Source organism: Pinus tabuliformis, chromosome 3_2 (genome assembly GCF_031772625.1).
Source record: "Pinus tabuliformis cultivar Carrire ecotype Pingquan chromosome 3_2, CPIR1, whole genome shotgun sequence".
Lineage (NCBI taxonomy): Eukaryota > Viridiplantae > Streptophyta > Pinopsida > Pinales > Pinaceae > Pinus > Pinus tabuliformis.
In genome coordinates this window covers 633,710,767-633,725,592 of record NC_142302.1, presented here as the reverse complement: position 1 = coordinate 633,725,592, position 14,826 = coordinate 633,710,767, and the positions used below count along the sequence as shown (strand labels likewise).

At 34.4% G+C, this 14,826-nt stretch overlaps 1 protein-coding gene across 1 annotated transcript; it reads left to right on the top strand.

Moving 5' to 3' along the window:
* The first annotated feature begins 1,462 nt into the window (after positions 1-1,462).
* On the top strand, positions 1,463-3,244 carry LOC149182221 (scopoletin glucosyltransferase-like). The gene is made up of 4 exons (XM_089414488.1): positions 1,463-1,526; positions 1,780-1,826; positions 1,966-2,837; positions 2,914-3,244. Exons 1-4 carry the CDS (start codon positions 1,463-1,465, stop codon positions 3,242-3,244), a joined length of 1,314 nt encoding a protein of 437 aa, XP_089270614.1.
* The last annotated feature ends 11,582 nt before the right edge of the window (positions 3,245-14,826 follow it).

Genomic DNA, 14,826 nt, shown 5'->3' with positions numbered 1-14,826 from the left:
TTAAAGATAAACTATTTTAATCAAAAAAATTCGCTAGTTTCATTGCAATGATGTTCCAATTGTTTATATATATATATATATATATATATATATATATTAAATTTTTTATTTTTTTTATATATATAGATTATATAAATTCATTACTATGAAAAATCTCTAAAGAGTTTATATCTCAAATCAAATTTATAAGTCGAACACATCCTCATTGAATTCTAAACCAATTTAAATAAAATAAAATAAAATCCACACGAACTCCCAAACTTATAACACAACCAGTTTAAGTTTTAAGTAAAATAAGGAATCATAAAAAAACACAGCCAGTTTAAGTAAAATAAGAAATCATAAAAGCACCCTTTCAAGTAAAATCAGAAATCATGAAAGATATATACCATAGTTACCAAGTTGGAATTCAAATTTGAATAGGTACGAAAAAAATCGGTTACTTAAAATTTAATACGGGAAAAATTTGGCAGTACAATATACTTCTTATTCCAATATTTTAAATAATTTAAGTATACAATTATAACATTGAAAACAACAAAAACTCTTTTAAAATTGTTTCAATATAAATATTGCAGATAAAATTATATATTGAATCAGTTAGCTTAGTTTTATATTTAAAATAGCAAGTAAAATAGTAAGTTTTAAGAATTTTTGTATTGATTCATTCACCCACTTGCACCACAAATTATGACATTTAATATAGAGTGAATTTTCATGAAATAATATATTACAATGAACCACATAAATTCCACATTATTAAGTATTTTATGTTCATAATAAAATGTTATATTAAGTGTGTGTAAACAGTGTTTAAAAATATATGCTTATATTATCAATTGCTAATTATTTATTTTTCAAACCAAACTCACCTCTAATTTATAAGGTATAGTAACATCTACTATTTAATATAATACAAAATGTTAATCTGTATAATTAATACTTAATACTTACTCAAAATCTTAATTAAGAAAATCCACTTTAAAAGAAAATCCATTTACTAATATAATTCAAGCAGTTTTTCTGCTTTTTACTAATATAATTCATGCAATATTTCTATTTTTAAAATATATTTGTTTAAATTTAATAAATCTACAAATTTACAAATTATATATATTATATATATTTTTTGCTTTACTCTATAAACACATAATTATCGTAAAAATTATACATATTTCATTTAGGAACTTGCTAAATTTACTGTAAATTTCTTATTGCATAAACTAACAGGTAACATTATCATTTAGTAACCCTATTCTTATGTTATTTCCTAAATCTGGAAAAGGTTTTGAACTGTAAATTGGAAACTAGAATCTCGATTAGAAATGTACAATAACATTGACTCATTAAACCACTCATTGATTGCATATAAAACGTTCTTTGGACGAGGCCTTTCACAAAGTTATGAAGTGTGGGCTAAGAACGAGTCTTAAGATTATAATGTTTTCTTTTCTCAAAAGCAATGTCACCAGTGATTCCTCGACTTTCCCATTCTCGTGAGAGGCGTGGATTCTTAATCCGTGAACGTAATATTTAGTGCACCGAATCAAACCCGAATTTCGAATTAATTCGCAAATCGAATCGAACCAACGAATTTTCGAATTTTTTTCGGCAGTACGGCCGAATTTGGTAACTATGATATATACCTAGATATTGATATAAATAGAACGCAATACTACTGAAATCTCACACACTGTGTGTAGGAGCAGAACGTGGAGACCTGATTTGATCTCACAACCACCCTTCACTCCGCTTCGACTCTTCGTTGCTTTATTGCAGCGAATTCAAGAGTCAAATTCGGCTCCATCGCAACATTGCCACGGAAGGTAGAGGAAAATTATACGTAGTAGCGTTGCCCTTCATAGCGCACAGTCATTTCAATGCATTCTTGCACCTCTCAAGAATGCTGGCCACGAGAGGCGGAGCCTCCCTTCAAACCTCCAAATTCTCCGACCCCGAGTGCAGGGATGGGAAGATCTCCCAATCCATTTCCAGGATTTATCAGTACCGGACTCTCCTCTGCCGGCGGGCAGCCAGAACGTGAACAACATTTCCCGCGACATGCTGCCGCTGGTATACGGTCTCATACAGAAAATGCAGGAGCCACTGGAGGATCTAATGGCGGAGCTGACAGGGCGTGAATATTACGAATCCCGGGGTCTTCCGCCCCCCGAGCGCCTGGTTCTCATTTACGACATGTACATGGGATTCTCGGCCGCTGCGGCTGCAAAATTCGGCATCAATTCCTTCATGTTTTTACAAATGAGCGCGAGGCTGTGGCTGTGCGCGGAAGCGAAATGTTGGGACGAGCAGGAGCCTCTGCTGGCGGTGGCGGACGTTATGAGCAGGGTGCAGGCGACGCCAGACAGTGTGTTAAGTCACGTCTATAAGGACATGGAGCTGACGTTGCGATTGGCGGACGGGATTCTCCTTAATACATTTGCAGAGCTGGAGCCAAAATTGGTCCATCACCTGGAGAGCTTTGGCGCCGGAGGCAGAAATGGGGCCGGGAAGCCCTTCTGGGCTGTGGGGCCGGTGATTGATATCTCCGGCAGGAACGACAAAACCCGACGGCCCCGAGACACCGAGATGGTGGAGTGGTTGGACAGTCAAATGCCGGGATCCGTCGTGTATGTATCGATCGGGTCGGAGTTGTCTCTTTCTACGGCGCAGGTGACAGAGCTGGCACTGGGTCTCGAGGCGAGCGGGCAACCTTTCCTGTGGGTGCTGCGCCCACCACTCTCAAACCTCGACGTCGACGTCGACTCCACGTCGATGGCAGCGGAGTGGAAAACGGAGGTGTTGCCGGATGGCTACGAGCGGCGGCTTGGGAGTCGGTGCATGATCGAGTGCTTCTGGGCCCCACAGTTAACAATCCTGGGTCACCGGGCGACGGGGGCATTTATTACGTAGTGGATGGAATTCGGCTCTCGAGAGTGTGGCGGCCGGCGTTCCCATGATCGCTCTGCCGCTGCAAACCGACGGGCCGGCCAACGCCTTGATTTTGGCGGAGGCAAAAGTGGCGGTGGAGATTAATATGAGCGATGGGTTCGCTAAAAAGGAAGAGGTGGAGAGAGCTGTGCGAAGATTAATGGCGGCGGACGAGGCGGAGGAGGTGAAGCAGAGAGTGAGGGTGGTGAGTAAAGGCGCGGCGGCGGCCATCTCGAATGAAGTGGGGGCAGCGTGGAAGAGTTTGGATGCGTTTATTGAGTACTCGTCTAAAATTATTAGAAAATATAATTAGAATGTGGGTTTTAGCTTTGTTGCGAGAATGTGAATTTTAGAAAATAAAACAAGAATGTAGTATTTTAGTTTCAATTTTAGAAAATAAAACAAGAGTGCAATATTTAATTGAGGGGTGTGTTGTGAAGGGTAGGTTTTGAGATTGGACTCTACATCAAATGAAAGGGTTTTAGTGTGAACATGCCTCAAATGTCTTCGAGGTGTTGGATTTGGGTCATCCACTGAAGTGTTATATGGACTTTTAATTTTAATTTATGATATCTTATATGGAATTTCAAATGGAATTTTAATTCTAATTTATGATATCTTACATAGAATTTCAAGTTGAATTGAAGGGTTATATGGATTTTTATTTTTAGCTTATCATAGATTTATATGAAATTTGAATTTAAATTGATTTATAATGTGTTAAAATTTTTAATATATTATTATATATGAAATTTAAGTTAGGATTGAAAGTTTATTTGAATTTGGATTTTATTTGTATTATATTTATTGTTAGAGAAAGAGAATTTTGTTATAAAATCAGTATAGATCCATCTTAAATATGTCGAGAGATCTAATTTTTTCACGTGAAAATTTATTTATCAGTGGACATTATTCAAATGTTTTGCTTAGTTTTTTTAGATTTTTTAAAATTTTTATTTTGATCGACATGAGCAAAATTTTAACTTTAATGATGGACGCACAAAGTTAGACATCATCCTAGGCTATAGAATGAGTAGAATGAGCCTATAGGCTCAATTACGTTATTAATTTATTTAAAAAATAAAAATAGTTTTAAAATGTTAATAATAAAATTATTCATAAATTTATAAAATTTAGAATAAATTTAAATTGTTTAAGTGAATGAATTATTTAAAAAACTAATGTTTTTATATATATGTTACTTGCATCTTGAACATTTTTAAGGGTGTTTTTTCAAATTGACGTTAAGGAAACATCTTCATGAATCCAAACCATTTATACACAAATAAGCAAAAGTTCTCATTTATATAACATGTAAGGGTGCACGTAGCCAAAATAGCACCGAGTACAATCCATCTCTAAACTGAAAATACATCAATATACAAGCTCCACATGACCTCTAAGATCCAAAAAAAAATCATGCTACAATAAATAGCTACATATCATCAAAATAATTGCCTACATTGGGATCTTTGTCATCAATTTCACCCTCTAAGAATTAAAATAAGATAGAAAAATCATAGCTTGTTAAGTCAAGATTTTGTTTGACCGTTGGGTACTTTTTTAGTGGGCTCATGATAGAGGAGTTCAACAACCAATGCCATTAACATCAAGGTACGTAGAGGGCTTGGCATTCTTAATTAAATACTAGTTACATACCCTCGTACATGACAAAATCCAATGGAGTGTTGCAATCCCCCCAATCCTGAAATCCTAGAAAACTATTAAGTTTTCTAGATTTTGAGTCAGGTATAAAATTATACTTCCTCCATATGAAATCCAATGAGGTCAGAACCAATCTCAAACATTTCGAGTCATTTCATGGTAATGTTAAAAATTTAACTAAAGGGGTGAAAATGAATGATAAAGGACAATGTCATTTTTACTTTAAGAATTTAACATTACCATGAATTGCATAGAATTAGTAGGGAAATATGGTCAAACATTACACTTCCCATATCATAAATCATCGCCTTCTTAGAAAAAAATTACATTCAAAAGGTCCTTGACAACAATGTACAAAATCAATGTCCCCCTTCTGTCCTCATTATGTCCCCCTTGCATCCCCCCTACAAGGGAAGCACGTTCCCTCACTGGGAAAATGTTTACCCATGTTTCCCCAAAAGGGGGACGTACCCAAAATATTTCCCCCAAATGTTTCGCCATGTTGAGGTACCTGAGAGGCACCACTCAGTGTTATCTTTGGTACAGACATACAAAGGGAGTGAAGCTGCATGGATTCACAAATGCAGTTTGAGTAGGGAGTCCATCTGACAGGAAGAGCACATCATGGGGAATCTTCAGTATTGGGTTAGCAATAGTTTCTTGTTACAACAGGAAGCAGAGATCAGTTGCACTCAGTTCAGTAGAAGTAGAGTGCATGGTTGCTAGTCAAGCAACTTGTGAGGCTATCTGGATGAGGAAGATCCTTGTTCGATTATTTCATCAGCAGATGGATCCTACAATGATTTACTGTGACAATGAGAGTTGTATCAAACTCTATGAGAATCCAGTTTTTCATGATCGGTCCAAGCATATGGACATCTGGTATCCCCATCTACGAGATTGTGTGCAGAGAAGATTCATGTTGTTGGAGTACATTCCTACATAGGAACATGATGAATACATCTTGACTAGAAATTCAAGTTCTGTAGAGAAAGAATTGGGTATATGATAATCCCTTTCTTGTTGAGAGGGAGTGTTGAAAATGAAATAAGAAAATCCTAATTTAATTTTGTCCTTGAATTAAATTAGGAATAAAATTGTAATTCCACATCACAAGGCAACTTGTATGAGTTAATTAAGTTAATTTGATGTCATTAGGGGATTTTTGAGGTCTAAAATGAGCCTCCTAAGGAAATTATAAAATAATAGTGGAAATAATAAAATAAGATTAGATCACATCATCAAATTTTAGAGGGAAAAAAGAAAAAACTATTTTTTCAACTCGTATTTTCAACTTATCTCCCTATGGGTTTACTCAAATTTCGAGTGAAAACACTCATTCGATGCATTATTTAATTCCTCATCCAAGGAGTACCTAGGTTGCATACTTTCGATGGACCCTGCTACACGAAAAGTGATAAATACATGAAAATCGTGATTGCAATAACGCTTTTTCATGTAGTTCTCATTTTTCTTGTAGCACGGTCCATCAAAAGTATGTCACATGGGTACTCCTTGGATGATGAATTCAATTTTGCATCAAACGAGTAATCCCACTCGAAATTTGAGTAAAACCTTGGTAGATAAGTTGAAAATACGAGTTGAAAAAATAGTTTTATTATTTTGATTATTTTTTAATCCTTTTCCTTTTTTCTCCAAAAATGGTTGACATCATCACCTTGAATCCTATTGGTTATTATAAAGCTTATTTTGGTTGTACATTTTTCTTAGGAGACCCATTTTAGACCTCAAAATTCCCCTAATGAGTTGGCTTAGTTAATTCGAGTTGAGGGTCTAACTTGGGTCATGTAGAGTGTCTCCTACTTTATAGGACCCAATTTGAAGATGAAGTGTTTTGGCAGTAGTCCATGAGTGAAAGAAACATTGAAAAGGGAGTTGTAGAAGATCGAATCATATAAAATTCAAAACAAGTCAAAGAAACATTACAACAACAACAGGTAAATACATATGGGGCCTACAACAAGAATGTGCAACAGAGAATGAAGCAATATCAAGGATATAGAATCTAGAAGAAACGAGAAAGAAAATGAAAAATTGTAAACAATTTGAGTTATTGTAAGCCTAGCTGAGACTTAGACTAGTGGGCATGTTTGACTAATGATTGATTCAATTTCTATTGTAAGCCTAGTAGGCATAGTTAAGTTATGTTGAGTCATATTTGAGTTATCTTTAGTCATACAGTCATAGTTAAGGGGGGTTGTTGGAAATAGTAATTACACCCGCATGATATAGCAAGATCCAAGTCGAGTGATGCATGATGAGATAAGATGAGTTAAGTGCAGTCTAGATTTAGAGTGTGAGTTGATTGAGTTAAGTGTGAGTCAGGTTGAGTTTAATTTATATTTGGAGAAGTCCAAATTTAGTGTGTGTTTGCATGTTGAAGTTTATTTGAGTGAGTCGCTAGCCGAAAAGCATAAATACCCCATGTTGGGTTCATTGTAATCAAGTCAAGTATCATCAAAATTTTGTGTGATCAATAGAAGAGCCATAACTCATGTTATTGTGTGTCAATATTGTGCCTTTCCTCCTCTGCCTTTCCAACATTTAATTATTACATCACTTTGGGAGAATGTCAAGAGAACTGAAAAGGATATTTAAGTCTTCCTAGCATATATATTTAATTCCTAATCATATATGTAATATATATTACATATTTCTATATATAATATATATTAAACAAAAATATAATCCCAATCATCACAACGCATAAATGTTGTGCAATGAAATTAGGGTGTAGATATCTGCTCATATGCATAGTTAAACATAAATTTATTTTATTATTACATCACTTTTTTGGGGGTGTAGATATCTCTTCATATGGATAGTTAAATATGAATTTATTTTTTTATTTCAAGTTTTTTTTATCCATCTTGTTCTTGATATTTTTCCTCTGGATTAATTGTATCATTTTTTGTATTGGTCGGCGTTTAGAACCATCTAATGTGGTTCATCCCGAGGACAAATGTTACATCACTTCAGCTCAACTATGGCCCAGATAGTGGCGACTTCTTTGGTTTTTTAACTATAGGAACTTGACCAATTAAGCTAACCCTCAAGCCCCTGAGGACAAATGTTACATCACTTCAGCGCAACTATGGCCCAGATAGTGTTGACTTCTATGGTGTTTTAACTATAGGAACTTGACCAATTAAGCTAACCCTCAAGCCTAACCATAAATATCGCACATAATATATAAATAAATTAGTTAAAAAGAGAGAACTAAATATTGCAATCCCTCATCTGAATTATTGAAAGAAGTCATCAATTGCTAATGTTACATAAGTAGCACAACCACATTAATAAATGTGGTTGATATAAGCTGATAGACATATATCAATCACATGCATAACAACATTGATAAATGTGGTTAATATAAGTTGATAAAAATGAATAGTTTGGAATTATTATTAATATTGATAAAAATAAATATATAATTATAATAATATTATTTTAAAATAATTAATATTTTAAAAAATATTATATTATATTTATAAAACAATTATAACAATATTTTGTAATAATTATTATTAATGTAATATTAATAATAATATTATAAATTCAAGGGATTTTAAGTATAAGATAATAATTAAATTGTTAACTTAATATGATAGACATATTGTAATGTAATGTTTAATATTTTAGTATAATATTAAACTTTAAATTTAATTAAAATAAAATAAAAATAATAATAATAATTCTATACAAATAAAATAATAATAAAAATACTCATTTTCAGAAAAAATTCTCAAATCGTTATCAAAGGAAGCACTCGGTTGCGAATTAATTAATTAAAATGATTATACCAAATTCCACACCTTTACAGAACCCACAGGCAACATCTTCATTCTTCACAATGGGTGGAAAGGAGTTGCCACATGGAACCAAATGAATCCTAGATTGATCAATAAGTTGAGGTGAATCAATATATAATTCCTGATGGTGTAGTAAGTGTGGGACAAGGATGCCCAAGGCCAAGCCATGAAGAAGCTGCAAAATATATGAGGAATGTATGAGGAATGTGTCTGCAAAATATATCTTCGTGTCTACTTCCATGAAAATTTGTCATGTCATTTTGCTGCTCGTAATTTGTATGAAGATTCCATATATATGTATGGTATTTTAGGCATTACATCTACGATATGTGATCCAACTGGTGTATGAAGAAATTGATAGAAAGACAATCTAGGGAATTTATGAGTTTAAAATTAAAAAATCGGTATTCTAAGTCAGTGAGTGAGCGGAGCGGAGCCAAAAATGGATTTTGTGAAGTATATACATGATTATTAAGTGGAGAAGTTTATTCTAGAATTTAGTATATTGTGTAACCTTGTTTATCTGTTATCAAAATTGAAATTTTGTTTGTATCAATAAAAATAAAAATTTTGAAAAATCAAAAATATATAAATAAATAAATAACTACATCTCATAAACATAAAAGAAAAACAAGTTTCCATCCATATTTAAAATAAATATATACAAATATATATCCATATATACATATCTAACATTGCAATACCTACAAACAAAAGTGTATTGAGAAATATCTAGGCAAATTTGGAGCTTCAATCTATGCTTGAGTAGAAATTTTGGCATTACTATTATATATGTTGCTGTCTACCATCACGCAAACATGGCCAGACTACTTTATTTGCCTACTGCAGTGGCAAGATTTTATGTGTTTGTTTTCTCGAGTAAATCTAATCCCTTCAATGTCAATAAACCATTTTTATAAACCTTAGTCATTATTATTTTCTTCATGTATTTTAATTTAATAGTTAAGTTATGTAAATTATGATCCTTTATATTATAATTTTTTTTTTTTTTAATTCATATTTCTTACATATTAATTTTATTTCAAGAGTTCACATTACCATATACATGTAAGTATATTCCTAATCGCTTTCCATGTCATTTAGATAATAAAGTAAATTATGGCAAATTAAAAAATTCTTTAAAAAATTAATCATAAAATTTCATAAATGTTTTTCTGTGTTATAATATTTATTTTCTTAAGATTTTTATTTATAATAAATTAATATTATATATTTTAAACATTTTTTTTTAGAATAATCCTAAATTATATTTATATCAAAATTTATGTTTGAGACACAACTTTACATCAAAGATTTCTAAATCTATAGAGATAAGGATGTGTTAAACATAATTTTCCATCAACTTGAATTTAAAAAAGATTCAATCTAAAGAAACTACATTACTATAGTATTTAATAGTATAATCTTTTCAAAATACACCTAGAAGGTTGTGATGACCTCTATGAATTCTATCTTTATCTTGACTTGAAACTAATACATTAAGATTAAGAAGGGGAACAAAGTTTCTTTTCTTCATGGTTGATTGAATATCCTTAAGTATTTTAGGGAAGCACAAATGTCATCCTTTTTTCATTGAATCAGTGTCCTATGATCAATTAACATATTCATAGATGTAGTGAGGCCACAAACCATTTTATTATGATCATTTGTAATTTTCTAATTGAGCCAAGCAACCCAGTAGGGTGATGTGTAAGTGCGTTTGTGCTCAATGCGGAATTGACACATGTCCCTCTTAAAATAAAAATAAAATATTCTCTAAATAGAAAAGCAATGTATATAATAATAATAATAATAATAAACAAAAAATGAATATATTTTGCATGTTTAGTTATTTTTCCATATAATATAATATAATTTCATGTAAAGTAATTAGAAGTAAAAAAATGTTAAAAGAAAATATTTTAATGTTGCATATAATAAAAATATTCAATGTGGGTGATCAATAAAATATTTTAATACGAATTAATAATGATGTATACTTAAAAATATATTAATAACAAAAATTCATTTTAATGTCGACCGACCACATATTATGTAAAATATTTTAATGACAACTATGTATATATTATATATTATTTCGAAAAAAAATTATGTATATATTGTATAAACTTATTGAAAAAAGAAAGTTTTATGGTTAAAATGTTCGAAGTAGTGTTTTACAGTTTGGTCCTTTTCTAGGTATAATCCAACAAAGTTTTTTTCACTACTACACAAAGAGAACTTTTCAGACACTTTTTTAACACAAAAGAAATTTTTTGTCTTAAAAAGTCACTTTTTATTTTAGTTATTTTACATTAAAATTTAATATCAATTGAATTGTCTTAAATATAAAATTTAAGACAAAAGCAGTTTGAGACAAAAATATTCTAAGACAAAACTTTTTTTTTTTGCTGAAGCAAGAGTCGATCCTTCTATTCAAATGTATCTAAAAAACAAATTACATAAAGTACAACATTCCCAAAGGAGATGTGGGCCATAGAGTTAACGAGCCACACAAAGCTTTGGGCGCCAAGCCAAAGGCTCAAAATCCAGGCCCAAGGCCCACAAAACATAACTATGAGACCTTCAAAATACAATCAATCGTCGAGACCGTTTGATCCGCCTTCAGAGATTTGACAGACGAGGCTCCATATCGGAACGAAAACATGCAAACTCTTTAATTCTTGAATCAGACTCGATGAGGAAATAGAGGCTGCGATATAATGATTTCGGGTCCACCTGGGGGGGTAACCCTCAAGCATGTAGTCCGCCTGCAATCCACCGATCCCAACCTTGAAGAGAAACAAGCATAGTATATAACACTGCACTTGGACCCAAAGTCAAATAAAGCCATCATTTAAGTTAAGTTAGGGTCCAACAGGCATGTTAACCTCCTTGCAAGTTGCCATGTGAAATCCCTAGGATTGCTTCAAATCTGCCTAACTACTAGCACGTTAACCAAACGCCCAACAAAGCTAATTCAAAGGCGATCTTCTTTAGAGAATTTCGTTTTCATAAAAAGACTTGTCATTTAAATTGACTCCCACCCGATAACTTTGGGTATGAAGGGTTCAGGGTACAAATTCCCACCCGAAGACCAGATATCCATGCACTTCTTCACCATAAAAGATCAAAATTCCCCTGTTTCCTTTAGTCTACATCCTTCTAGTTTCCCCTGCTTTGATAGAGCTCCCTGTCTGCGCTCACCTGTCTGAGACACTCTTCCCTCAATCTGCCTTGGGGGGTCTCTATCCAATCATAAATTTTATTGCTCTTAGCACAAAGCACGCCTTCATTAGCTAATATGTCTGCTACTTTGTTGGTTGTTCGGTGCACATGAGTAAAACTAAGGGTTCTCATGTTCTGCAGGTGGGATTGAATCCGTTGATACACTTGCAGAAGCCACCAATGTCTCGAGACTTTATCTGGAGTAGAGCCATAGCAAATTTTCTTGACCGAATTAATAATCAATTCGGAATCAGCTTCAATTATGGTATTATGGAGATTTGAGTCCCTCAAGATTTCTAGACATTGCTCAAGGGCCATAAGCTCTGCCATATTGTTAGTGGCTTTTCCCAAATGGCTATGAAAGATGGTTTTTATGAAACCCTTTTCATCTCTTATTACTCCTCCATACCCTGCCATACCCGGGTTTCCTTTTGATGCCCCATCTATATTGTATTTCAAAAATCCCTTGTGGGGGGGGGGGGGGGGGGGGGGGTGTTGCCAGAAATCCTTATCAGTTATTATATGACTTAAATTCATGTTTTTGCCCTGTGGGACAAGCCCCTGAAGACCCAAATGCAGTAGTATCTACACATCCGTATCTTTAGGTTGGTCCTTGGGGGGGTTTTAATGAGGGTCCCTACTGTCTCATTGAGTTGTTTTAAAATCTGAGCCATGATGTTCTGGGGAGAATCTTTCCTGTTCTTGAATATTCTGTTGTTGCGTTCTTTCCAGACATCCCAGATTAGAAAGCCTGGAACTAAAGCCCAAGATTTGTTGATTATTTCATTGTCAGAGAAATTTTTCCTCCACTTCTTCAAAGTACTGGTAATGCTGCCCAAGTCCCTGTCTGTTTGTTTGAATATTGAAGCTACCCAGTTCCACAAGGTGGAAGTGAATGGGCAGAGGTTGAGTAGGTGATCCATAGTTTCTTCTTGTAATTCACATAGCTGGCATCTAGATGGACTGGATACCCCTCTTTTCCTAATGTTTTCCCAGGTTAGAATTTTTTTATGCTGCACTAACCACGTGAACAGTTTGATTTTCATCTAGCTTTGGTTTTACCATAGGTCCTTCCATACCCCATTAGGGTTTGGATAGTCAAGTCCAAGGGCTATGCACTTGGCCTCTTTGAGGTTAAAGTTACCTTCATTGTTTTTGCCCCATCTCAGCTAGTCTAAATCTGCTGATGTCAGAATCTTTCTCTGTTCCAAGATGGTTGTTAAAACTTCTGCCCGTGCCTTCAACGGGGAGTCATCACTGTATACCAAGTTCTTCCATATTCTCATTTTTCTCTCGCTTCTTACCTGATCCCCGAAGTCATTTACCCTGTGTAACCCTTTGTTGTCAGTATCATTCTTGAGATTGGCGAATTCTTCTCTTAACAGTTTAGGATCCTGTTTCCAGTTATCTTCCCAAAACCAAGCAAGGTTTCAAGCCCTTATTTCCCAGAAACAGTGTTTCTGAAGAATGTCTCTATTCTCCCAATATTTGTTCCAAATGTCGGAGCCTTTGATGAGCCCAGACATTCTGATGTGATCCCTTTCTTGCCAATTGTTTGCATATTTCTGTTTCCAAATTTTGGCCCAAGGTGAACCCGAATCTTTTAGACATCTCCACCAATGTTTTGCCCCCAAAACTTTGTTAAGTATTTCAGGGTCATCAAGTCCCAAACCTCCTTCTGTCTTAGGTCTACAAATTTTTTCCTAGGCTACCAAAGCCCATTTTTTTTCTCTTCCCCTTTGCCCCAAAGAAAATCTCTTTGGATATTTCTACATTATTGCATAACTCCTTCAGGAGCTAGAGGGTTTGAAAACATAAAGATGGGAATAGTTCGAAGGACAAATTTTGTGAGTACTAGTCGTCCTACTAAATTCAAAGACTTGTTTGTCCATTTTTGGATTTTGTCTTGGTGCTTATTGGTCACAGGCTCCCAAACCTCCTTGCTCAGAGGTTTGTCTGTTAGAGGTACTCCCAAATATTTGGATGGTAGCATATCTCTTTGAAAGCCTAGAATTCTAGATATATGTCTCTGAATAGCAATGTTAGTATTAAAAAATAAAACCTTTGATTTGCTAAGGCTTACCTCCTTACCCGCAGCCTTTGCAAAGTCATTCAGGATTTGTTTTTAGGCTAGAGCTTCCTTGACCGTGGGGGTACCCTGCAGCATGGCATCGTCCACAAATTGTTGATGGGTCAAATCCTCTCCATTCAAGGTAAGTTTGAGACCCTGGATTTGGCCTTCTGCTTTGGAAAATTTGATAGCATAGCCAAGCCCTTCCATCATGAGAGTAAAGAGGAAGGGTGAGAGTGGATCTCCTTGTCTGAGACCTCTCGTAGGTTTAAAGGTTGTGGATGGTGAACCATTTAATAGGATTGAAAAACTAGAGGAAGTTACAAGGGCCATTACCCATCTTATCCAGTTATGATCGAAGCCATAAGCTTTTAGAACTTCCCTGATGTAAGCCCAGCTTAGCTTATCATAAGCCTTTTCTAGGTCAAGTTGCATAGTCATTCCTGCATGCCTATTGTTCTTAAGTGAGTGAACCACCCCGTGAGCTTGAATGATATTGTTGAGAATTTTGTTGCCTTCCACATATCCATTTTGCTCCTAGACACGAGAATTGGAAGAAGGGGCTTGAGCTTGTTGGCAATTATTTTGGAAATAATTTTGTACACCACATTGCATAATGCTATTGGTCTAAATCTGTCTGGTGTCATAGCATTAACCTGCTTTGGAATCAATGATAAGAAAGAGGTATTGAGCACCTTCAAAACAATTTTGTTTTTCCTTGAGTACTCCACCACATCAATGATATCATGCTTGACTATTCCCCAACATGCTTTAAAGAAGTCAACATTGAAGCCATCTGGACCTAGCGTCTTTCCTTTTTGCATTTCTTTGATGACTCTGTTGACCTCCTCTTCATTCACTGGCCTGTTTAGATTATAATTGTCTTCTCTTGCCACAAGCTTAGGAATGTGCTTTGTAAATTCATTAATGAATTGAGATCTGTCTAAAAGAGGTTCCTGAGCTATGCCTTGGAAATGTTGAACCAGAACAGCTTCTATTTCTTTGTGGGTATTGAGTTGATTACGTTGAGAATATTTGATTTTTGAAATCCTATTATGAGAACTTTGATCCATGGTAGATTTGTGAAAAAACTGTGTA